The sequence below is a fragment of the Neomonachus schauinslandi genome, chromosome 15 (assembly GCF_002201575.2).
Source record: "Neomonachus schauinslandi chromosome 15, ASM220157v2, whole genome shotgun sequence".
Taxonomy (NCBI): domain Eukaryota; kingdom Metazoa; phylum Chordata; class Mammalia; order Carnivora; family Phocidae; genus Neomonachus; species Neomonachus schauinslandi.
In genome coordinates this window covers 3933234-3959739 of record NC_058417.1, presented here as the reverse complement: position 1 = coordinate 3959739, position 26506 = coordinate 3933234, and the positions used below count along the sequence as shown (strand labels likewise).

Genomic DNA, 26506 nt, shown 5'->3' with positions numbered 1-26506 from the left:
TAAATACCTTTATGCTTTTTCCCTCCTTATATTTGTGGAGGTGTCTTTTTTTTTTTTAAGATTTTATTTATTTGTCAGAGAGAGAGAGAGACAGAGCACAAGCAGGGGGAGAGGCAGAGGCAGAGGGAGAAGCAGGCTCCCCGCTGAGCAAGGAGCCGGACGTGGGGCTCGATCCCAGGACCCCGGGACCATGACCTGAGCCGAAGGCAGCCGCTTAACTGACTGAGCCACCCAGGCGTCCCTGTGGAGGTGTCTTATAAGGGTGAATTCTCAGAACCAGGGTGTATGTGATTTTTTTTTTTTTTACCCATTGGCAAATTCCCCTCCACAAGTGTGTTTACCTTTGGCGCCCTGACCAGCAGAACACAAGTTTCTGTTTCTTCACAGGCTGGCTAACAGATGGTGCTCTCAGTCTACCAACTTGTTGCCGGTCAGATAAGTGAGACATGGTATTTCAGCGTAGTTTCAAATTTGCATTTTTTCATATACGAATCGAGGGAAGTATGTTTTCACATGCTTAAGCATTATTTATATACATTTTTCTGAGAAGTTCTTATCTTTTGCCCTTTTTTTTTATTGGATTGTTGATCTTTTTAGTTTTTAAGAGTTCCTTACATAATACGGAGATTTAGTTCTTGGTGATAGATTGTAATTTATTTTCTTTATCATTTGTTGTTTGGCTTTGCCCATGGTATCATCTGCCATATGAAAGTTTTGAGGTTTTTTGAATAATTTTTTTTTTTTTTTAAAGATTTTATTTATTTGACAGAGAGAGACACAGTGAGAGAGGGAACACAAGCCGGGGGAGTGGGAGAGGGAGAAGCAGACTTCCCGTTGAGCAGGGAGCCCGATGCGGGGCTCGATCCCAGGACCCTGGGATCATGACCTGAGCCGAAGGCAGACGCTTAACGACTGAGCCACCCAGCCACCCCAAAGTTTTGGTTTTTTTAAACAGAGTTGGCTAACGATCTTTAATTGCTTCTGCATTTTCACTCATAACTTTTGCAGTTTCTGGGATGTAAGGAATTTATTCCTGTTTTCTTCTAATAAACATATGGTTTCACTTTTTACATTTAGATCTCTGATTCATTTAACTGGTATCATCTTGGATAGTTAGATTATTTCTAATTTATAAGTGAGTTTTCAGTGTGGCTAAATTATTGCCCACGTGAGAGTAATTTCTCAGTGTAGACTTTCTGGATTTAGGTCGTATGAAATCTTTTTTTTTTTAACTTTTACTTATTTATTTTTTAAGATTTTATTTATTTATTTGACAGAGAGACAGCGTGAGAGGGAACACAAGCAGGGGGAGTGGGAGAGGGAGAAGCAGGCTTCCCGCTGAGCAGGGAGCCCGATGCGGGGCTAGATCCCAGGACCCTGGGATCATGCCCTGAGCTGAAGGCAGATGCTTAATGACTGAGCCACCCAGGCGCCCCGGTCGTATGAAATCTTAAGCCTCTTGTACATATAATTCTGTACCAATTCTGATTATCTTTTAAAAATCATTCTCATTCTGTTAGGTGAAATTATACAATAGATTTTTTTTTAATTACTTAGGCCATTGAACATGTTTTCATATATTTATTGGACACTCGTATTTCTTCCTTTGTGAATTTCCAGTATATGTCCTTAACCTAACCTGTTATTTCTTTTCTTTTTTTTTTTTTTTTTTAAAGATTTATTTATTTATTTATTTGACAGAGAGAGAGAGACACAGCAAGAGAGGGAACACAAGCAGAGGGGGTGGAAGAGGGAGAAGCAGGCCTCCTGCCGAGCAGGGAGCCCGATGTGGGGCTCAGTCCCGGGACCCTGGGATCATGACCTGAGCCGAAGGCAGATGCTTAACAACTGAGCCACCCAGGTGCCCCTAACCTGTTATTTCTTAATCTCAGTGCTCTTTTTGTGTATGTTGACTATAGTAACGCTTGATCTGGCATATTTGGTACCAATATTTTTTCTCTTAATTTGGCCTTTGATTTTATAAATGACATTTTTTTGGACATGTACTTGTTTTTAAACTCTATTTGAAATTTTCAATATTTTTATTTGTGGTCTTTTCTTCTAGAAAGAGGGGAGATAATGCTGAGAAAGCTCTTTCATACCCAGAGGTTGTATAAATATTTTATCTGATCACCTAAATCTTCTTCGAGATTTCTTTCAGTTTTTATTTTTAAACACGTATGTTTAAAATATTTGAAGTTTATTTTGGTATGTTGTGGGCATCTAATTTTACTTTTTTTTTCCATTTGCTAAATTATTCCTTACCCTACCCCCCACGATCTGAAATATTCTGTATTTCATTCACCCAATTTTTGCTCAGCTGCACTATTCCTGGACCTTCTGTTCTGTTGCACTAAAGAAGCTTTGCTAACTGCCAGCATCATACTCTTGTGGTTATTATAAAAACTTCAGATCTGATTGTCAAAGTCCCCCTCTATCACACATATTCCTTGTCTTTCTCTATTTCCCTTTATCCATGTTTTAGAATAATTTTGCATAGCTTCATTAAAATTCTTTTGTACTGAGCCTCAATTACCACCTCTTTTCCAATAAAAGAACTCCAAATGGGACTTTGAATAGATGTGTAGTTTATTTATAGATTAAATTGGGGGACATTTACATTTCTACAATATTAAGTGTTTCCTTTTACTCATTCCTCCATCGAATATTTCCCGCGCAGTCACTGTGTGCCAGGCAGGCACCGTGCTAGATATTTTTTAGTTGTTGTTGGCATTGTTAATGATGTTTAAAAATAATAATTAAAAAAAATTCTCCCCACCTATTACTTAAATTTAGAAATGCCCTAGATTTTTTTTCATTTTACAGTTGATTACTTTACTGATTTCTTTTCCTGTTCCTAGTAATCTGTCAGTGGCTGCACTTAATTTTCCCAAACAGACTAATCCATTTGGAAATAATGAAATTCCTCTCCTTCTTTCCAGCCCTTGTGTATTTTTTTTTAAGATTTTTAAATTTATTTATTTGACAGAGATAGCACGAGAGAGAACACAAGCAGGGGGAGTGGGAGAGGGAGAAGCAGGCTTCCCGCCGAGCAGGGATCCCGATGCGGGGCTCGATCCCAGGACCCTGGGATCACTACCTGAGCTGAAGGCAGACGCTTACCGACGGACCCACCCAGGCACCCCGCCCTTGTGTATTTCTTTAGCTTGTCTTAGTGCGTTGGTTAGAACTTCTAGACCAAAGTTGGATAATGTTGTAGTTAAGGCAGTAGTTAGTGTGCCATTCCTAGTTTTCTTTCTCTGTTTCTGTTTTGTTTTTAATTAATTCCCCTTATGCTGTATTAATCATTAACGCTGTCAGCTTTATTATTAGATTTTCTAACATCAAACTGTTCTTAAATTACTAGGATAAATTCTACTTGGTGATGGCATATTGTCATTTTAACATAATTCTGAATTTGCTTTGCTAATATTTTTTAAAGACTTTTGTATTTTATAATCCTTATGGGAGATTGGCATGTGGTTTCTTTTTTTTCCCAGTATCTCTGTCAGTGCTTGTTACCAGGGTTATGTTAAGCTTAAAATACAAATTAGGCTTTCTGTCTTTTTCTGTGCTTTGGAAAGTTTCTGTTAAATTATGATGATGGAAAACTTTTCCTGATTATAAAAGTAATCATTTTCTTATAAAATATTTTAAAAAATCCCACTACTTAGAGATAACTTCCCTTGGCATTTTAAAGTATTTAGTTCCTGGATTGGTTTTTCTCAGTGTGGATGACATTTCAATTTTTTTTTTCTTTGAATAAATTATGATGGCTCTCTGTGTTCACAGATTGAGATTTCAATCATGCTTTTTTAATGGCTACGTTCTTTTTCATCTCTTGAATGCTTTTGAGCTTTAATTTTATAGACTGTTCTTAGGTTGGATGTGCGTTGTGTGTGCACACGCGAGCGTGTGTGTGCGTGCGCGTGTGTGTTGTGCTTTTTTTTTGTCTGATTTGCTCTTTATTACTTGAATGAGGGGAGATCTGCTTTCCTTGGTATTTCCTCATAAACATTGTGGGTGGTTTTTCCATGGTTCCCAGAGGTATTAGAATAGTTAAGGTTAGACTTTTCTTGGCTGCTGATACCTTTGAGGGTTGCTTGATGTGTGTAACCCTTGGCCAGCCTCTGTTGTCCTGCTATTTTTTTCCTTAGTGTGACCCTGCTAATCTAGGGAGGGAGCCCTGGATTCCACTGCAGGTTTGTAATTGCTACTCTGAACAAGGTAGCAGATGAAATCTGTGAGAGTCTGTCTTTTGAAAACATATCTCTGATTTCACCCATGGCTGACCGGATTTAATTTACATGGGCAATTTTATGTTTTGTATTTCTCAATTCCTGAGAGCCTCTCTCCCCACCCTCCTCCATCCTTCAGGGCAGCACTCAGAGTCACAAACCAAAGTTTCCTCTGGGTCTGTAGAGTGATTGAGAAAATTCACACACTCTTGGAAAAATAGTCACGTGTGGTTAACGTTGTATAAGAAGGGCACACTGCTGTAAAACTTTTAAATGGGTTTTAAGTATACCAGTGTATTTAGAGAAGACTGGTCAGGATGGCAGTGGAACTTGATGTCTTGTCCTTTGAAGCATGGTTGAGGGATCTTCATTCACTGGTGAATGAAGACTAGGGAACCCAATTTCCTGCATGGCTCCAAGGTGGGCAAATAGGATCGGAGGGTAGATGCTCAGGGGACAGAATTCAGACTGTGAGGGCCAAGTGGCAGTTTCTAGTCAGTATCTATCCAGGTATGGCCCAGCTTACCGCCTGGTCACAGCAGAGAGTGGATACAAGCATCAGGTGGGTGACTGGATCAAAATTTAGATACCTCCTAGCCCCGAGGGTATCCTTGGGAGGTTAGGCGTCTCTGCCAGCTTGCCCTTGAAGGAATCATAGTATGTTTATGTGCTATTTTTAGTCGACCCTACACCTCTGGACCAGCATACTTAGGATGTGTTCTTTTCTTTCCAGCTTACCGTGACAATCAGAACTTTGTTGCAGAATCTGAAGGAAAAGATCGCCCTTTTGAAGGACTTATTGCTAAGAGCTGTGTCAACACATCAGATGTATCCATGTAAACATTTCCACCTCTTTTTTCGAGTGGGAGGAGAAGCAGTCTTATTTGAAGAAAGGAAGGAATCTGGGCCACCCAGATTTTTCCACAGCTTGAGGAAGACCTGGTTTCTAAAATATTGCCTATAATCTCGATTTCTATTTTAAGTGTCTGTTACATGGTTTACAGTGAATATGCTGGCGAAGCAAGACGGACTGAAGGCATCAGCTTATTTGGGTATTTATTTGGGTGTAACCTTTACCGTGTAGGAAGCGAGTGCTTTCTGCCAGTGCTGTGTCTGCTCCGAGCCCTGCGCTGCCCCCGGTCTAGACTTGTCCTGAAGGTGGTGAACCACTGCTCCCACGGGGGACCGTCCTTGACAGTCCCGAGCTGCGATTCTGCTGCAGCGTCCAGACTTTTGAGTGATCCATTCTCGTTTCTGAGAGGCCAGTACCGGTAGAAATCATACATCGTCGGGGATTTATCCCTGTTTATGTAGATTATTGAGATGGGCCAAGTTTGCCTTCATACAGTCTTCGAGAAACACAGAGGCCGCCCTTGGCTTGGGAGGTTTGGGGTGGGGGAGGGGTGGGCAGGAAGCACTTGCCTCCCACCAACACTGTCAAGTACTGAAACCTTTTTATTGTTTTTTTAGAAGTTCATAATCTGATCAATTTAGGAAAATACATGTGACCTGTTACCTAAACCAGCCCTTTAAACCTGAGTTTATATTGGTTTGAAAACTGGCCTCAAACTGCTCCTCTCTCGTTTCTTCAAATTATCAGTTCATACCAAAAAGCCAGATTTGAGTATCTCAAGAAATGGCTATTACTGCCTGATTTTAAATGGGAAAATGTAGGAATATAGCTTTTTGACAAAATAATAGAAAATGTTTTAACAGTTATTTTGTCCCAAGTGTAACCCCTTATGCTACCAGGGAGGTTTGCTTAGATTAATGGCATGAGTTTCCAAATACTCAATTACTAACACACTAACGTTTCAAGTAAAAGTTTAATTTCGATAAACAATGGGGGCCTTATTTTTAACACAACTGGAATATTCTGATACATTTAGTTTGTAACTTTGCCCTCCATCTGTTATCATTTATTACTGCACATCTTTTATATACATATGTGCGGCGGGATCCCAGAACTCTGAGATCGTGACCTGAGCCGAAGGCAGATGCTTAACTGACTGAGCCACCCAGCGGCCCCTGCACATCTATTATAAAGAGGGTTTTTATTTTATCAAAATCAACAAGTCGTAATATGTAGACCTTAGATGGTTTCTGATTGGCCCGGCTACTGTCTGCACATAAGGTCCAGCTATGCACGCTCATTTTCTTGTTACCTAAAGCACACATGTTAGGAAGGTAACTAAATAGTCCTTTCACGTTATAATATTAACAACTGTGTATTTGCTAACTTCCATTAAGGTAACTGATTATTATGCATCTTATAATATTTATGTGCTAAACTAGAGGGCAAAAAAGAAACAAATTAAGAACTCTTACTTTTTTCTATTGGTAACTTCTGCTCTTTATTAGTTATAGAGAAGCATGTGGCGGTAATAATGGACTCGACTTTGTTCTGAATGCTTTCAGCCTGACCGTCTTTTGAAATCTCGTAGACTTTGGTTTTGTGGTCATCTCAGAATTTGCTGAACGAAGCATGAAGAATATATAAAAATATTTTAAAATATTGAACAGAATTATTTGACACATTATGAAAATATTTAAGGACATTACTGTGGATAATTTAGAATGTTGTAGGATAAAGCAGAAACTCAGCTGGACTGTAACAGCGTTCTTTAAAATCTTGAGTATTTTTTCAAAACAATGGGGTCTCTTTCTGCTGGAAGCGGGACCTGTACTAAGAACGGAATTCCGGCCACCCACCCCAAGGGGGCGCTCAAGACCTCTGTGTTTTCAGGGAGACCACTTCTTTTGATAGAATGGAAAGGCGGTAGCTTCTCTAATATGAAGGCCTCTTTTTAATTCTCTTTCTGTTCCCCACATCTTCCCGTCCCTTGACCTTCCTCTTCCCAGCTATTCCAAATAACTCGATGGCAGTCCTCCTCCGGATTTAAGCCATATGGGATAGCTACTTCTGTTGGTGGTTCCTTGTTTTCTTTACAAAAAAGGTACTGAGGCTAGGTCAGCCTTTGCAGCCCAAGTCACGGGCGGAGCGGGAAAAGGAATCCAGCATCCCAGCAGAGGAGTGTTTTACCCCGAGGAGAGGAATCTGAGGGCTGAAGTAACTTGCCCCAGACCCCACAGCTGGGAAATGGAAGAGCTTGGACGCAGAGTTAGGGGTGTCTGGCCCCCAAGCCAGTTGTTTAAAAGCCGAATTCTACTTTAGTAGAAATAATACAGTCATCTGTCACCTGGCTTGTCTTCAACTAGAATTCCCTAATAATTGGCACGTTGCTCTCATGCCAAGACAAATCCTGTTTATAATGCAAATCCTCAAGACCCTCCTTAATCATCAGAAAGATTAAACACTGTTCACTGTGGTTTATTAGGTATACTTTATGATGTTGTAATTCTTAGAAAAATTTTTGTCCGTAAATCGCCAACAGAGTGATTTTTTATTCTTTTTTTTTTTTTTTTTTGAAGGCATAATTAATGTTGGGTGACTTTTTTAACGTGAATATTTGAATACCACATTTCCTTACTGTGTTGGGTAGTTGAGAGTTTACAGCACTTTACCTAGTAAATTTATGCATTTGTGCAGTTTTCCAAAGAACACTAGGGATTGCCAGAAAGATAAGTCCTCGGAAAATGCCTTCCAAACAGTTAAACTCATGGAGTGAAGGCATAAGATGTTATTGCTCTTTCTTGGAAAAAGTATTTTCTCCTGGCAAGAATTAATGTGAAGTTAAAATGAAAGTTCCGTGCTTTTGAATTGGTTAGTTTGCAATTCATAAGCCAAAGTCCTGCAGCCAGAGAGTTTAAAATTGCTGAAAAACATTAATTTCTATTCACTGTGTTTCTTGGAGACAGGAATTGTTCATTGCTCCACTGGTTGAGAAAAGTCATGTGCCACGGGAGGGCTGCACGTAAAATGTCAGGTAGTAGTAAAATTATTCTTAGAATTGGCCTAACCTGAAGCTTGTCTTTTTGTTGGGTTCTCAAAGATAGCACTTTTACTACTTTAAGGAGAATTAAAAAAAAAAAAATCTCTTTACAAAGGGGTTCAGTATGAAAAGGTATTTTAAAATAGGTGTCTTGGGAGAAGTCCTATAGAAATGATTTTTTAAAAACTATAAATGACTTTTCTCCCCTTTGTCTTTTGCAGGGGGAAAAGATAGGTAGACAGGTGGGTGGATAGACATGCAGCAATCAATGTAACCGAATGAACGCAGGCGTTGGCCGGCTAACCAGGTAGATTTTAGGGAGAGCCCCTGTGGAGTGGTTGGTTCTCAAGCACTGTGCTTGTACTTGGCACTTTTCGCTGGTGCCTGGAATGATGAGGAAAGTAAGGACAAGACAGTGTTGAGGTCAGTAGGGATTTTCTGATTTGTAGTCTTGTTACCTTCTTTCCAGTGTTCCACGTTAAGGTCTCCTTGCTTTGTTCCCTCGGTAGTAAAAGTAGATGGTGGTTTTGTCTGTTGTGGTTGTTTTGAATATTCATACCTGGCAAGACGTAGATGGGTAACTTTAATGAAGTCTCCCGTCACCCCCCAGTTTGGAAGTATTTCTGCTGCACGAAGTCCATTGGTATAGCGGGGACGGCACTGGCTTTGGAACCAGACGGAACTGAGACTGAGGACTAGCCCTGACGCTTCCTCCAGGCCAAGGAGCAACTTAGCCTTTCTGGACCTTCATGTCATTTTCTGGAGTAGGACTAAATGTGCTTACATTGCAAGGTTGTTGTTAAAGCTGGAGGAAATCAATGGAAAGCACCTCACGGGCCCAGCCCCTCCTACTGGGGGGATGTTGAATACAAGGTAGCTCTCAACCTTTACTAACCGTGTGAACTTGGACAAGTTACTTAACCTCTTTGTACCTTATTTTTTGTTTTTTGCTTTTTTGTTTTCATCTGAACTAGGGATAATAAAAGTACACTTGCTTCATAGTATTGTCGTGAGGATTCAGTGATGTGCAGGGAGGGTGCTTGGTGTGTAGTGAGCCCTCCTTGAGGATTACCTGCTGCTCATTATTTTGTCACTATTGTAAAAGTCCCAGCTACCGTGGAGAACCTACAGGTAGTCCTTATGGAGTTTATCGTCATGTGAAGAGGTCATGTCAAAGCACACAGATAATGACAGTATTGAAATAGTACTTGCAAAAGTGATCAGTGCTTTGAGGAAGGTAAGGCCCTGGCCTGGTACATAAAAAATACTCAGTGCAGTTGGTTAACTTAAAAAAAAAAAAAAAAAAAGGATGAAGTGCATGTGAGCCGGAAAAGTCTGGCCTCTAGGACCTTAAACTGTCCTCTTGCAGCTCTCCTGTTAAGGCACCAAGAACTAAGTGTTATCTGCAAACTTCTTCGTTATCCAGGGCGATGAATTCACAAGCAAGACTTGCCAAAATTCTTTTTTTTAAGATTTTATTTATTCACTTGAGAGAGAGAGAGACAAGGGCATAAGCAGGGGGAGAGGCAGAGAGAGAGGGAGAAGCGGACTCCCCGCCGAGCTGGGAGCCCGATATGGGGCTCGATCCCAGGACCTGGAGATCATGACCTGAGCCAAAGGCAGGTGCTTAACCATCCGAGGCACCCAGGCGCCCCAGACTTGCCGAAATTCTTAAGCCTTTCTACCAAATAAAGAGAAAGTCCAGGAGCTGGAGTGGGGGTGGGGCATGCTGTGGGACCCACAGCATCTTGATTCCACTTCCTCTTAGAATCCACGTGCTTCTGCAGTTTCGGCCGGGAAGCTGGGCTGAAGTGTATTGGTAGTAAGTACTGGTAATACGAAGTCAGCTTCCGATCTCAGGTACAACCTCACATCCCCATCACTTGGCTTTCATTATATGTAAAACCAGCCTAGCCAGGGTACTATGGTTTTGTCTGTTCTCCGACCTTCCTCTTTGGTTATTCATCCAGTTGGTGGAAGAGGGGGTCCCAGCGCTGGCCACTAACTCTGTGCCCTCCTTTCTGCTTGTCCTTCCCTGCCCTGCCTTCCAGCTGCCGTCAGTCCATATACGTGTAGTAGGATCCTTGCCTGCATGATTCTTGGACCTCCTGTTAACAACAACCCCCATATAATACGTGCACCATGCAGAAGGGCTATTACTCTATGATTTCTCCTTTGGCCCCCTTTCCCCCATCCTTACACCATGTCCTCTCAGTAGATTAAAATACAAGTAAAACAAAGAAGGAGGGCATTCCTAATTGGTTAAACTTCCAGTTTTCCCAGGTTAGCAGGGAGTCTCTGGGAAAATTCTGAATTAGTATTACTAGCCTTGTTCCTGGTTTTAGCAGGCTGCTGAGCAGTGGCAAAGTTAAGTGGGCAGTCCTGGGAGCCCCAGGGTGGAGAAGCCCCCGGAAGGTTTGGCGGTCAAGGCCAGCACGATGTGGTGGAAAAACCCCTACCTAAAGCAGAACGAGCTGGGCGAGAGTTGTCATTAACCAGCCAGGGGACAGCCGCACTGGGCCAGGCTCCTGGTCGGGAGGGCCAGGCTCCTGGTCGGGAGAACCAGGAGAACCCTAGCTGGCTTAGGGGAACCCTAAGGTTTCCTGTAGCCATAACTATCTGTGATTCTGTTCTTTAGCTGCTAACCTACAAAACACAATCACCACGCTTTACCGCTCTTGAAACTGACGTGACTTAACGAGATTCATACTGTAACAGGTGTCTGCTATATTTTAAAAACCTGTCTTTTCCTATTTTTATTATAAAAGCACCTTCTACCCGTATGCTTCTCCTGGTTGGTTTTTACCAGCGCCTCTCCCCTCTCTTCATCATCCCCACCCTCTCCACTTCCTTCTTCAGGGTTCACGGTGTTGATGGTGGGCACCCGTCATCCCAGACTTTTCTAGGCATGCATAAGTTATGTATCCATGTAGATATAAATTTCTTTTGACTATATAAAGGGATCATACTATACAAATGGCTCTGAAACTTGTGATTTTATGAATTAGCATTATGATTGGCAAACAATACAAAACAATATTCCATGAAAAGTAAGTCTCCCCCCACCCTGAATCCCCAGTTCTTCCTCCTTAGAGGCAGTTGCTGTGTATCCTTCCAGAAATTTTCTGTGTAGATAGACAAACGTATGTGTGTCCAGCTGAGTGGTTTTTAAATGTAGTGGGAGCACACCATTCACTCTTTAACTCTTTGCTGCTGCTTTTTCTTTTGTTTCGTGTTAACACTGTGTTTTAGAGACGATTCCATATCAAATAATCCATGTAAGTACTTAGTAAGTGCTCGGCAACGTTAATCACCATCATCAGCCCATAAAGAGTGTTGCTACTCTTTTTTTCTTCCAGGCTGCAAAACATTCCACTGTGGGGTTGTGCTAATTCCTTATTGGTGGACGGCAGGACATTTCTGCTGTTTGGCTATTATAAATAATGCTGCGGTGAACACCTCTGTTCCAAAGTCTTGGTGTAGATGTGTGAGTATATCTGCAGAAGGTCCTATTGAAAGAATGTGCCTTCTAAATTTTTTGTCATTTAGAAGGCAGTCTGGCGATTGGCTGAGCTTGTTTATGTTCCCACCAGGAATGTCAGAGGGTGCATGCTTCTTCTGCCCTTTCCAGAACTTCCCGGTCACGCTTCCTAACTGATAGGTGAAGGTGATACTATGTTTCCATTTGCATTTCTTTTACTATCGTGAAACTGAATGCTTTTCTGTTATTATTAGGGTTTCTTTTTTCTGTGCTCCATTACACCTTTGCCTTTCTTTCCATTTGTCACTATTCATTTGTCACTTATAAATTTATTTTGCAGATATTTACAGTTTTCATATAGTCAGATTTGTCTTTTCCTTCATGGCCTCTACGTTTTCAATCTTGATGCGAAAGATTTCTCCTCCTCCAAGATTATCAAAAAGTTCCCCTATGTCTTCTCTAATGATACTTCTATAATTTTTTATTCTTTAAATCCCTGAGCCAGAGAAATCTGTCTTTGATTTTAAGAATGGATTGTGGTTCAGCTTTTGTTCGCTTGGGTAGCTGGACACTGTAAAACCACAGGTTGCTGGAGTAGGCCAAGCACAGAACACAGGACAAGGCGAGTTAGTGTTGTGGTACAATTAATAGTTTCCACAAATTAAAATTCCCATTTTGCCGTGTATAATTCACGCCACAGCTTCTGAAAGCTTCTTTTCCCTCTTCCTCCCTCCCCACCCATGAACTTCTCTTAGGTACAAGACAAGCCTTCTGCTCTGTTGACAATTTACCACTAACGGAAACACATTGATACTTATCTTGATGTTGCATTGATCAAAAGGCAGATATTTGGCCTTTTCTTTTTTGGCCCAGAGGAAGTACTTCAGCCCGCTGTTTGTTGTTTGTTTGTTTCCTTTTTTTTTTTTTTTTTAAGATTTTATTTATTTGACAGATAGAGACACAGCGAGAGAGGGAATGGGAGGGGGAGAAGCCGGCTTCCCGCCGAGCAGAGAGCCCGATATGGAGCTCAATCCCAGGACCCTGGGACCATGACCTGAGCCGCGGGCAGACGCTTAACGACTGAGCCACCCAGGCGCCCCTGTTTGTTTCCTTTTTTAAATGATTTTTAAATTTATTTTAGAGAAAGAAAGAGAGCATGAACAGGGGGAGGCACAGAGGGAGAGGGAGAGTCGCAAGCAGACTCCCGACTCAGCGTGGAGCCTGACCCTGAGATCATGACCTGAGCCGAAATCAAGAGTCTGACGCTCAACCGACTGAGCCACCCAGGCGCCCAGCCCACTGTTTCTTTTCTTTTCTTTTTTTTTTTTAAAGATTTTATTTATTTATTTGACAGAGACACAGCGAGAGAGGGAACACAAGCAGGGGGAGTGGGAGAGGGAGAAGCAGGCTTCCCGCCGAGCAGGGAGCCCGATGCGGGGCTCGATCCCAGGACCCTGGGATCATGACCTGAGCCGAAGGCAGACGCTTAACGCCTGAGCCACCCAGGCGTCCCCAGCCCGCTGTTGCTACCTTATGGTTTCCAAGATGGGATACTGGGTGACATACAGGCAAGAAGGAAATGGAAGAGCAATGGAGCGATTTTCCGTGGGGAAGCGTGGCATTCTGGAAAGTTGAGAGAATTCATTCATTTATTTATTTACTTATTTTAATATCTGAAGCCACTGACACTGCTTAGCTATGTTGGTTTGGGGGTTTATGATATTACCACTGTCTGTTACCGGGGAACTCTTTTACGGATTTTTAAAAAATTATTATTTTGGGGCGCCTGCATGGCTCAGTCGTTAAGCGTCTGCCTTCGGCTCAGGTCATGGTCCCAGGGTCCTGGGATCGAGCCCCGCATCGGGCTCCCTGCTCGGCGGGAAGCCTGCTTCTCCCTCTCCCACTCCCCCTGCTTGTGTCCCCTCTCTCTCTGTCTCTCTCTCTCTGTCAAATAAATAAAATCTTTTTTAAAAAATTACTATTATTTTACTAGCAAGCTAGCTCTTTCTATTCAAAATTAGCAACAGCCGTTGTGGCTTCCCTGGGCTATGGTCCTGCGCTTCCTGCAGGAAATGGTGATGCTAGTAATTGATTTTGCCAATTTCTCGGAAATATTTTGGGCCTCCATGCAGCATTTGCTCTCCCTCTCTTAAATAGAGAAGTGTCTCTAAATTTAAAGCAGCAGGCTCACTAATGTCTTCCTGTTACCAGCACTAGGTAATTGTGGCTGGGTTAACTCTGGATTACCAGAGTTTCAGGTCCAATAAAACAAAAGCCATCTAATAAAAAACTCAAAGCCAGGGAAGATCTGTGCTGACGTGGCTTATTTCTGTACTTACTTTTTATGTCTTGTGTCAGATATGTCCTTTCAGAAGGGTAGGTTAGCTTTCTCCCCTTGTTCTTTTTACGGCAGAAATCTTTTTCCTTAAACGCTTTGTTTTTAAACACGCGTGCGCGCGCACACAAACACATACACACTCACTCAGCCTAGAAGAACTTACTTAGCTTGCTTCAAGAAAGCTAGTGCAGAAAACTCTGGATTTAGCCCCGATTTATTTTCTTAGCCATAACTCATGAATTGTGCTGGAGAAGGTGTTAGAGATTATCTGTTATCTGGCATTGCATATAAAGAAATGGAGATCCAAAAAGGGGATTCAAGATCATAGATACTGGTCAAAGTAAGACTACAGGCGTTGGACTCCTGGTTTAGCACGCTTGCTAGAATAACACATTGAAATCGGATTCTTTCTTTGTAATTGTCTTTAGAGTTAAACATCATGTGGTGTATTTAAGTAATGAACCTATGGGAGCTCCTTTTAGAGCAAATCTGTCGCATAGAGAAGCACTTCACAAAATCTAGTGTGTTAATAGGCGTTAACATGGAAGAAAGAAGGCAATGTAGAGAACCTCTTTCCTTCTTTACAGAGTATCTAAGGGTACTAATGTCTAGGAAAACACCCTTGAACACTGGCACCTATAACTCGAAACCTGAGGAATCCCTGAGTCAGATGGCTCTGCTGTCAGGAATAATCATTTCAGTGTTGGTCGCTGGGAGGAAGATAAGTTCGACCTGCTGTATTTCTCAGTGGTGGGTGTGTTTCAGAACCCTGCTATGGTTCTGTCAAGGTCCTTTACTTGGAAGATCTGCAATGTTGAAGGTCAGAGCAGGAGGGGGAGAAGAACAGTTCACATCTCTTCTGGCCACTATTGCTTAGAGTCTGTAATGGTCACAGCTGACTGGGAGAGCTCACTTAATAACAGAGTAGGTAAACTGAGGTAATCCACCCACCGTTGGACCTTAACAAGACGCCCCAGAACACAGCTTGAAGGAGACCGAAGACAGAACCTGCTGGATGAACTTGTAACTCGAGAGAGACTACTCGTGGCATCCTTTAAGAACGAGGGTGCAGAACCAGATCTCATCAGGTAGGACGCTTTCATTTACAGGGATTACGTGGTGGGTGAAGATGTGTTTGCAGAGATTACAGATGTGGTTCCTGAACGGCTTAATTTAACTAGTAAAATGTACTCAGCTCCTTTATAGTGTTTGACTATCCTTTTCTTTCAGCTTGGGGTTCTTTAATGTTCTAGATATAGTAAACCGGGTGGGTTCAGCCGAATCTCATCCTGAGGGAAGAATGTCTGGGGAGAGTACAGACGATGTCAGCAAATCTCCCTTGCCATTCTTTAGTTGCTTTCTGCTATGTGAGCTGTCTTTTTTTTTTTTTAAAGATCTTATTTATTTATTTGTCAGAGACAGCGAGAGAGGGAACACAAGCAGGGGGAGTGGGAGAGGGAGAAGCTGGCTCCCCGCTGAGCAAGGAGCCAGATGTGGGGCTCGATCCCAGCACCCTGGGATCATGACCTGAGCCGAAGGCAGACGCTTAACGACTGAGCCACCCAGGCGCCCCATGAGCTGTCTTTTGAACTCCTGAAGTCATGTACTCATCTGTGGGGGAAAAGAGGTGTTTTTTTTTTTTCCCCCTGGCACGTTGGAAAGCTGTGTCCTAGTAAGACTTGTCGTCTGTGGCTCACGAAGGTAGGGGACTGGGGCAGGTGGATTCTTGCCCATTCTGTGCCCAGGAGTGATTCACATGCCAACGCAGTTGACGGTCGCTCTGTACCCAGTTCTGTTGGAAGACCCGGAGAAGCCGTCCAGCTTTCCAGGGTTGGGGTTAACGAACCCTGTTATATCTTTAGAACTGGCCTCCCCCCCGCTTCCAGAACTTCTCTGTGGGAACCATCACAGAAGGAAATGAACTTAGAGTAGAAACTTGCTTCCCTCCCTCTTCCCCGCTACGATGATGCTTTCATTCTGGAGAGGAGCTTGTTTCTGCCGAGTTCCTGGTCAGGAATAACATGGCTTCCCAAGGGCAATGTTGTTTGACCTTCGGCCACATGTTCCTAGGCCCCACCTCAGACAATTAAATCGGGGGTGGGGGTCGGGGAAGGAGGGTCCGAGGTGAGGTCCATAGGGAGCTGCCAGGATTGCAGACCACTGCCCTGGGGCAAGCTGAGGAGGATGAAACAATTTCCTGTCCTCCTCAGAGCTCTCCGGAGCATGTGATCAGGGTTTTTAACCTGTCCTGGGCAGGGTTTGTGAGAAGCCTCAGGTGGGCAGGATGTTTCTCTGGTGGCGGTCCAGGGCCACATGAGCAAGGGATCCCTGGGCACAGTCAGTGCCATCTGTCAAGAAGGGCCTTTACCCTGAGGAAGAGGTCTTTGTAGTCCAGAAAGTGAACCGAGGCATACTCAGGAGGCAGAGTCCAGTGCACGGGTGATGGGGGGCATCTACACACCCCTGCCTTGTGGTCATGGAGGTCGTGATCACGACGGACGGTGATAGTTACCCCTCGACAAGAGTTTGCCGTGTGTCAGGCTCTGCTTATCGCCCCTCATTGTATCACGAAAAGATGCCGAGGGGGCCACCGCGTGTACTAGGTCTCCATGGGTTTTGTGGGTTTTCTAGTCCCCCTCTTGCTTGTCACCCGTCTTCTCTCCCATGATCCTTTCCATATCCTTGTTATGTAAAGTGTGACCTGCACATAGGTGTCCACACCACCCGGGAGCGTGTTAGAAATGCAGAATCTCAGACCCTGCCCCCGACCTTCTGGATCTGCGTTTTAAAAAAATTTTATTTTAAGTAGGCTCCACGCCCAACATGGGGCTTGAACTCAGGACCCTGAGGTTAAGAGTCACATGCTCTACCCACGGAGTCAGCCTGAATCTGCATTTTTAACAAGATCCTCAGGTGATTTGAACGCACCTTACAATTTGAGAAACACGGCTCTGTATCCTTTGTTCTTAAGGGCGGCACTTGGCATCCAAGTCACCCAAGAGGCTTATAAAAACAATAAAAAGGGAGGAGAGAGACAGAGAGGAGAAAAGGCGTACACGTGTCAAGACCGTTTCCTTGCAGGGTTGAGTTAGTCTGGTGTGAGGCTGCTGGCTCACGTCTGCGTGCTTTCGGGGTGCCGGGCGCCTGCTGAGCTCCGCCTGCGCATTCGCTTGGGAGATCTTTAGCGCATCCGTCCATTTTATGCTAGAGAAACTGAGGTCTGGAGGGGTCAGGTCACTTGCACAAGATTCTAAAACCAATCAGTGTCAGAGCTGGAGTTTCACCCAGATGTGAGCATCTTCAGTTGAGCACTCTTCGCCCTTGTCCCGCGAGCAGGGTGGGACCCGGCATCAGGACTCAGCTCTGCGGCTTGCTGGTCTCCTAGCCATCTCGGCTTCAAAATCATTGACCTTGAAGTGCGGATATGTTTGCTGCTTCTCTTTCATTGTCGTGAGGACCAGATGAGGTGATCAGTATGTGAAGGCCTTCGTGAACTCCAAAACCTTTACAAATAGAAGATGTTATTCCTGGCGCCTCGTTCTGCCATGGGGCCAGGAGGAAGCTCACGCTGCTGCCTCCCTCCTCCCCTCCCCCAACCCTGGAGGGCTCCTGTCCCATCCCTGGCCTCCCTGACTGACCAGTCTTGTTCCAGCTCATTCTCCCCTTTCCAAATCTCGTCATGTCCCCTTTCCTCAGTGCCCGGCTTGCTGCTCATTGTCTTACTAGCAAATGGTCGCACATGCACTCTAGCCATGGAATCCATGGATGGCAGTGACTTATCTTCTGGAGATTTGTCACCTGAAGCCTCTTGGGCCCCCAAGTAAATTGACGGAAGGGAGAATTTTAGAGTAGTCGGTGGATTAGTGGCAGAGGTGTTTTGGGCGAGACGTCTGAAGTCCTACTGTGACTGCCTCCTCCTCGGCCTAAGGCTGATCCACACGGTGGGCCTAAAGCTGTTGCTTGTAGGGGAACGGTTGGGGTGGTGTGGGGTGGCCTGGGGACAGAGAGGCCACACTGAGGAGGAACCACGAAGCGGTGATGACCAAAGCCCTGGGGGTTTGAAATCACTGAGGTAACCGGCCAGGCTTATCTACATGCTCTCAAGATGAGACTGAGGGGAGCACGTATATTGTTGCGTATTGTTTGCTTGCTCAGGAGCAGTAGTCTAGAACAGCTTCCAGAAGAATTCTGTTAAAAGTGGTGGAGATGTGACTCCTGAGGAGTGATTTGAAGAAGGTAGGAATGGCTAGAACAGAATGGATAGAATGGTCCGGTCCAGGTGGCACGGGGCTAGCCGAGAGTGAGAAACCTCCATGGAGACATATGGTAAGTGCAGGTAAACCGAGGAGAGGTAATGCTAGTAGGTGGCCTGGAAGGTGAATTGTTGGTGAATCCCTATCGGGCCAGGATTGCTGTCGACTCACCGTACCTGTCCTAACAGGAACGTGTGCATACACACCTGTCTGTAGGAGTTGGCTAGAGCTGCTGCAACAGGGCATCACACACCGGGGGGGGCTTAACTACCCCGAATGTCTTTGCTCACCGTTCTAGAGGCTAGAAGCCCAGATCCAGGAGTCATGGGCAGGGTGGTTCCTTCTGAGGGCTGTGATGGAGGGTCTGTTCTAGGCCTCGATCCTGGGCTTATAGTTGGCCGACTTCATGTGGTTGTTCCTCTGTGTATGGGCCAGTGTCCACACTCCCTCTAAAGGTACCAGTCGTGGGGCGCCTGGGTGGCTCAGTTGGTTAAGCGACTGCCTTCAGCTCAGGTCATGATCCTGGAGTCCCAGGATCGAATCCCGCATCAGGCTCCCTGCTCAGCGGGGCGTCTGCTTCTCCCTCTGACCCTCCTCCCTCTCACGGTCTCTGTCTCTCCTTCTTTCTCTCTCAAATAAATAAATAAAATTAAAAAAAAAGAAAGAAAATCCTTTAAAAAAAAAAAAAATAAAGGTACCAGTCGTGCTGGTTCATGGCCCACCCCAACGACCTCATTTTCATTTAATTGTCTCTCGAAAGAACCCGTCTCCAGATATTGTTGCATCCTGAGGTATGTACTAGGGGTTCGCACTTCAATATCGGAATGTTTGTGGGGACACAATTCAGTCCCAGAGCTCAGTCCCAAAATGCGAGTCCCATAGACACTCCAGGAGGATCTGGCCAAGGAGAGGATGCATGCTAGATAAAAGCAGTCTCAGTGTTTGTAGGGAAATCTGCTTATAGAGCATGGAAGGGACACCCACATGGCACTGACCCAACTCGTCAGGAGGACAGCACCTGTGTCAGAGGCAGGAAATAAGTGTCTTGGTGAGCGTATGAATCAAAGGATGTCAAAGTCTGTGCTAGAAGGCATTGTCTTAGGTTGGAAGTCAGAGTTTCCGGTCTTTGATTTCACTCACCTGCCTACGTCAGAGTGTTATTTTTGCCCTCTGTACCCCTGATCCCCACACTTGAGGCCTCCCCGGCCCTCCCCAACTTCTCGAACCATAATAATTCTTTCTATAATAGCCTTCTGAGGATCTGAGTTCGGATGTAGACATGAGCAGTTTGGGTTCACAGTTCAGCTTGTCCTCTTGCCTCCTGACCGTCAGGACGCCTGGTCATTCCCGATACTCGGACCGTTCAGCTCCATCTTGGGAGAAACCTCATTTCCTTCTCTGCCAGTCAGTTTCTCTGACTCAGTCCTCCCCATGGCTGATTCCTGGTTCTGGGCTTCTCCAGCGTTGTTTCTACTTCTCCGATCTCTAGATTCCTCCAGCATTTTTGTTTGCTTCTGTCATCCTTTCTGTCACTGCGGGTGGCTTTGTCACTTGGGGGAGTGGGGGCTGGGGGCTGGGTGGTGGTGCATGCCTTCGCCTTAGGTCACGACCTACAGAAATAACATTGGCCAGAAATCCTTTATCAGGACTTAAACACGTGGTAGATGCGCTCTCTGTGCACAGTTTGTCATAACGCCACCACGGCGCGCTCCCCGTGGCGGACCTGGGGTGAATTTGCTCATCAGTATCTCGAAGCCCCATGATAACTGGCAGCCAGAGCATGAGATCACGTGGACTCCCACCCCCGCTTCCGGTTTCCTTTGTGTGACCCTGCTCCTCTCTTGCCCGCACCCGAACCCTTAGCCTCCTCTCTCCCAGGGGTCCCCCTCCCCTTCCTCCTCTTTTCCCTTCCTCCTCATATGTGGCCTTATTAAGGAGAGGAGAGGCTTGTCAGGCCTCAGTTTGGATTAGCATTTCCTTGAACCAGACATTAATGTGGCAATCACGCCCTTGAATGCGGAGCTGTCATGTGATGGAATCTTAGTTGTACCTTACGGATTAACCGGTCATTATTCAAAAGCAGTAAACCTTGAGGTACGACCAGCGTCTAAATAAGCAATGGTTGACTAATTTAGGGCATTTGGAAACTTGTTAAAGAAGTCTCTGGGTAACAATGTCTCTCAGAAGATAAGCCGTGACTTAGAAAGCAGTGACACAGCTTCTGATTTAAAATCCTGCTGCCTTTTATATCTGAGAGCATTGTTGAGTCTCACAATTAGTTAAATCTTTGTCTGTAGAGAGGGAAAAAAAAAATCCTTGCATACTCCACTGCTCGGTTAGCATCTCAAAGATTACGTGATTAACCCAGCTATAGTGGGTGGCTAATTGGCTAAGCTTTAATCCTCACACCACCAACTATATTGAGGATTATAGGAAATAGGAAGTTATTTAGATGTCGAGATGGTAGCTGTGTGTCAGGAATGGCATATGAAGAAGCAGACCGATAGCTAAAATCAAAAGAATAACGATGATAATGGAATGTTCACATTTTCTTAGAGTGTGAACTTTACACTTGATTTCAGATATCTGTCTTTGAGCTCTTAAAAAAAAGTAAGACACCTCCAGTTTGTATTTCATGTCAGTGTCACTGTATCGGAAGCTGGCGGGGGCGGCAGAGGGGGAAGGGAGCGAAAGAAAAATCTACATGAAATTTTACATTAAAAGCACTCCTCCCCCATTTTAAGTCCCTGAAAGTTTTATTTCAAATTAAAGCCTGAGTTATAAGAAGGATGACTTGTATCTTTCCTAAAGAGTCATTGGCTTATATTTTACGTTGCTTCGAGTTATTAACACACGAGCAACGTACTTTTCTAGAAGTAGGAAGTAGCTAAAGAATGCATACCTGCATAAGTAATATGTTCACACGGCTGAGAAATTTAAAAAGCATTTACAGGATTTGGGGACAAGCCTCCCTCCCGCTACGTTCCCCACTTCTGGACATAAATATCACTGTTAAAAATTGTGGGCATATCCTCACAAAGTTCTCTTAAGCATATACCAGCAAATATGAATGTTTCCTTATTTCCCTCTGTCTCTTATACTAATGATACATACCATTCTACCACACTTTCGGTCACCCAATCAAATATATTAGAGAGCTTCCCAAACCAGCAGATTTGTCATTCGTTTTTATATAGCCTTATAATAAATCATTATATGCATGTACCATAATTTCTTCAACTAGCTTCCTGTTAACAGATGTGTGTATTGTTTCCAGTCAATTACACATATATACTTAATGCATATACTTTTTTCTACTACAAAAAGATGTTGGTGAATAACCTTACACTGAAGGGAGTTCACATTGGGAAAGTCTGTCTCTAGATAGGTTCTTATAAGTAGGATGACTGGATCAGAGGGCGTATGCACTTGTAACTCTCACAGAACCAGTGTAGACCTAACCTAGCCATTCATGTGAGTGCCTGTTTCCATACAGTCTGCCCCAGAGATGGTGTTATTAAACTTTGGTTTCCTATTCCTATCTAATATATGAAGATAGTTCTTTCTTAGTGGAGTTTTATGTAGTTATTATATATAATTTAATGAACCAAGGTGATTAGGAAATTCTCCTGTGTTTCTCTTTAGTACTCTCGGGCTCTTATTTTATAATCATTAAATACTTGATCCACTTGGAATTTAATTTGGTGAAGAGTATGAATCCCACTTTTTTTCCCTACTTGGCTACCCTATTTTTTTGACTGACTACGTTTTTTTACCAGATGATCCACTTTCACAAATTTTGACATGATGAGCTTTGTAATATCATACATCTGTGTGTTTATATATTTGGATCTGTTTCTGGACTTTGTGGTGTGTTCTGGGGTCTCTCTCTGACTACTCAGATGCTCTAACACCTTTACTCTCGAGGCTTTATTGTACGTTTTAATACATGATTGGGCTCGCCTCCTGTCATTACACTTCTGTTTTTATTTTGATTTTTTTTTTTAACATCAATTCTAGAATCAGCTGACCTGGTTTTTTAAGAGGCGTTAAACCTAAAAAGGTTTTAAAAAGGGAAAAATCACTTTTTTAAAATTGGCATTCCATTAAATCTTGAAACCCTTTATAGTGTTGACTCTCCCTCTCCAGGAACATGTCTCCATTGGGCCAAGCTGTCTTTCAGGGCTTTCAGAATGTCTTCAAGTGAGCTGTACACATTTCTGGTTTAAGGTATTTTTAGGTATTTTGTGTTTCTGGTGGTTTCAAATTCACTTTTTCATGCCATCATGCTTTTTGGTTGTCGTTTATATGGAAGCTGTTCATACGCTGTTAATATGATAACCACTCTTACTGCTCTGATTGCTTCTAGACTTTCTGTTGATTCTCATATTTTCCAGTTATATTTGTTTGTTTTTAAGAGAAAGGAAGCAGTTTCTGGAAGCTTCCCAATCGATAAACTGGCTCAAGATAGAACTAGACTGGGCTTGCATCACATGCTAGGTTATGCCAAAAACCGTGGAAGAATGGAGTTGACATGATTGGCTTGGGTCTGCCCAGGAGACATGTATCCCTGAGCTGAAACTGAGGATGGGCTCGTGTTCCCCAAGCAATGGAGCCTCGAACAGAAACAAGGTTCTGATATGGAGTGAGAAGAGACTTAGCAATGTTGGGAAGGCAAGCCATAGTGACTGCATCAACCCCCACAGCTTTTCCAGCAGTGCTAACTCAGTGCTAACTCACTACATCTCGAAGTGTCCTCTGACCCCGGACATGGAAGGTTCTTGAGTTCTGTGACCACACTAAGGACCTTCATCTCCTGTTACTTCTCCTGTTCCTGAAGTCCCTGAGAAGTGGTAGCTCACTGGGCTTTCTGGGATTTAATTTAGGTTCACGTGGAACTTAGATAATCACTTTAAACCTTCAATTCACTTTTTAAGGAAGCCGGGATATTTACCGCTACCACCTGTCTTGCTTGAAGAGGTTTAGGAGATATGCTTTTGAAGTTCAACAGGGTTCTTATAGTGACACATTTGTGCAGTTTCGTAGAGCTGGTTTCTTCTGCAGACAGATGATCTCGTGCATTTTATGTCAGTTATTGTTTAACTCTTCGTTTGGGAGGTAATAGCTTCTGAGCTCGTCTCCACATTCTGGAGAAATGCAGTAGGTTAATTCGATGCGTGGACTGATACTTCATATGACAAGAGAGAGTATTTGGAGTGGGGACTGACCTGAAAAGTCTGGAATATGTATTGGCTTGGTACATTTTTTTTTTTTCTGTATTAACTGCTGGTCCGATAAGCAGCCATGCAGTGTGTATAGTGACCATGTTTCCTTGGGGAGAAAAACTGAGTATGTCACATGACAGTGGCTTTTGTGACTCCTTTTGTGGAGGAGGCAGTTTGGTTGAAGGGTTAGGCCAAAATATTGACACTTTGAGATATTCCTGTGGTTTGTGGGAACTGACAGAATTTTTAAAAATATAAACAATCTAAAAGTGGTGCATCATGTAGTAAACACCCAAAGTATACAAAAGAGTAATCAGTGAAAATTGGAGCTCCCTCCCACTTCAACAGATGTGAAGTTCCTCATTTCTTCCCCAGAGGCAACCACTTCTAACAGTTTTTTAATGTGCCTTCCAGAAAGATTCTACATATTTACAAGGGTGCGCGCACACACACACACACACGCACGCACATGCATACACACACACAAACCTCCGATCTCCCTCTCACCTCTTATTTGTAATATGAATTATAGTATAATATGCTCTCTTGACTCTCTGCACTGTCTTTTCAGCTCTAGGGGATATCTTGGAGATTGTGAAGTAGAATGTTTAAACTAATACTCAGAGTCTCAAAAGTGTCTCAGAACTTGACAGAGTAGTTATTCAAAGTTTTTTGGTGATGGATGTACTCAGAAGACTGACGATCACTCGAATGGATCTCTGTAAGTCATTTTAGTCCAGATTCCAGATTTTTTTTTTTCTCTCCGTGGGGTAGGAAAGGAACTCTGTCAGCAGCCTGACTTCCAAATAGATACTGAGTGGAAAGAAAGATTATCCATTTGGATGACTGATCGAGCAAGTGAATCTAAAGACCTTGAGATGTGAATAAATACTAGTCATTGCAATCCCACGCTGTTGATCAAGTCGACAAAGCTACCCTGTGATACCCCGTGAAATGAACGTAGTCTGTCCACAAACAGGTTAGCAGCAGCAACCTGGTAACTTCTCTCCTCAGAAGGTTTTGAAAGCTGGACAACAGAAATATCAAATAAAAAAAAATTTTAAGATGCCATTTATTATAGCATTAAAAACATGAAATATGTAGGAATAAGTCAAATGAAAGGTGTATGAAACCTCTACACTCAAAATTATAGCATTGTTTAGAGAAATTAAGGAAAAATTACAAGATATAGCATGTTCAGGGATTGGAAGACTCAATATTGTAAACATGTCGGCTCTCTCAAGATTCACCTGTAGATTCAGAACAAACCCATTTAGAGTCCCCAGGCAGTTTTTTTTTTTTTTCTTTTTGTCATTTAAGAAGATGATTCTAAACTTTATATATAGGCATTTAAAAGAGCCAGGAAAAGCCAAGGCAATTTTGAAGAACAAAAGGCATGAGGGCTCACGTTATCAGTTATCAGGACTTGCCATAAAGCTGTATTATGATGTGGGCACAAGGGCAGATAAGCCAGTGGAACAATACAGAGTCTACACACATATTGCCACTTGACTCATGACAAAGGTGCACTGCAGTGTAGTTGAGAAAAGACAGTCCCTTCAATAAATAATGTTAGATCAACTGGATATGCATATGGAAGGAAAAGAATCTTAGCCTTTGCATCACTCTCCATAAAAATCAATACCAAAAGGATTGTAGATCTAATGTGAAAGGTGAAATGAGAGCTTATAGGAGAAAACATAGGAGAATGTCTTTATGACCTTGGGATGGGCAAGCATTTCTTATAGGACACAAGGAGCATTCAACATGAAAGAAACACACGATAAGTTGGACCTCCTTAAAATAAGGAATTCTGTTTATCAAGAGATACCACAAAGCATGAAAGACAAGCCACAGAATGAGAATCTGTATTTGCAGTGCATATATCTGATACCGGAGTTGTATCCAGAATATATAAAGAACCCCTATAATTTAAGAAAATGACTGACAGCCCATTAGGAAAAAGAGGCAGAAGACTAGAATTTGGACATCACAAAAGAAGATGCCCAGTTGCTGGTGAGCATATGAAAAGATGTGTGACTTAACTAGTCATCAGGAAAGTGCGAAACAAAAGCATGATACCAGACCATCGCACCTGACAGAATGGCGGGAATTAAAACGGCAGACGGGTCAAGTGTTGCTGGATGTGGAGTGGCTGGAATTCTCACACCCTGCTGGTGAAACTCCCTCTCAATTCTGCAACCAGTTTGGAAAACCGCTTGACTGTATCTCCTAAAACTGAACTGTACAAAAGCATGTTTAAGACCGTGTGAAGCAGCATTATTAATATTCCTACCTCGCAACAACTCAGTGAACACCTGCACTCTGGCGGGTAAATACATGGTGGCATATTTATACAGTGATACTACGCAGAAAATTTATAAAGCTGCACGCCATACGATGGATGAATCTCACAAACATCACGTTGAGCAGAATGAGTCTGACTTAAGAGCACGTATTGTAAGATCCCCTTCCCGTAAAGGCAGAACTCTCCTTATAGTATTACAGATCCCGAAAGTGGGTCCCTTTGCGGGAAGCAGTGAGTAAGAAGCGGGCACAAGAGAGCCTGGTGTTCTTCGGCACTCTGTTTCTTGACAGGGTAGTGACCAACTGGGGGTGTTTGCTCTGCAGATTACCTTTGAGCTGTACACTTAGCGACTTTTCTGTTTATATGTTCTACTTGAACTTAAAAATATGTATGTAAGTACATGTATACATACATACATTTTATATATTACACATGCAGACAAGTTTGTATGTACCTGTATGTATGTATATTTGTATATGTGTGTATACTTATATATGTAACATAATTTATAGTGAGTGTAATAATACATACACTGTAAGCTCATATAACACATGTATACTTAGAAACCCTTGTTAAGTATATGTACATAACCGTATATACTTATGTGTGAGTATACATACATACATACATACACTTACATACCTATGGATACATATGTGTACACACACACACACACACACACACGCTAAGAGCTATGTCCTGAACAGACCACAAGATGGAGACGTGAGTCTGCAGAACTAGAGGAAAACGTTGCTCAGGCCTTCCCAGTG

The 26506-nt window shown here is 43.2% G+C and overlaps 1 protein-coding gene across 3 annotated transcripts in view; it reads left to right on the top strand.

Annotated features, from left to right (window-relative positions):
- The window catches only part of STX8 (syntaxin 8), a 248449-nt gene that overhangs the window by 9483 nt on the left and 212460 nt on the right, over positions 1 to 26506 (top strand). For all 3 annotated transcript variants that reach the window (XM_021694545.1, XM_021694546.2, XM_021694547.1), the window contains exons 3-4: positions 4972 to 5066; positions 14928 to 15038. In XM_021694545.1, coding sequence (XP_021550220.1) covers positions 4972 to 5066; positions 14928 to 15038 — 206 coding nt within the window. The remainder of the gene's footprint in view (positions 1 to 4971; positions 5067 to 14927; positions 15039 to 26506) is intronic.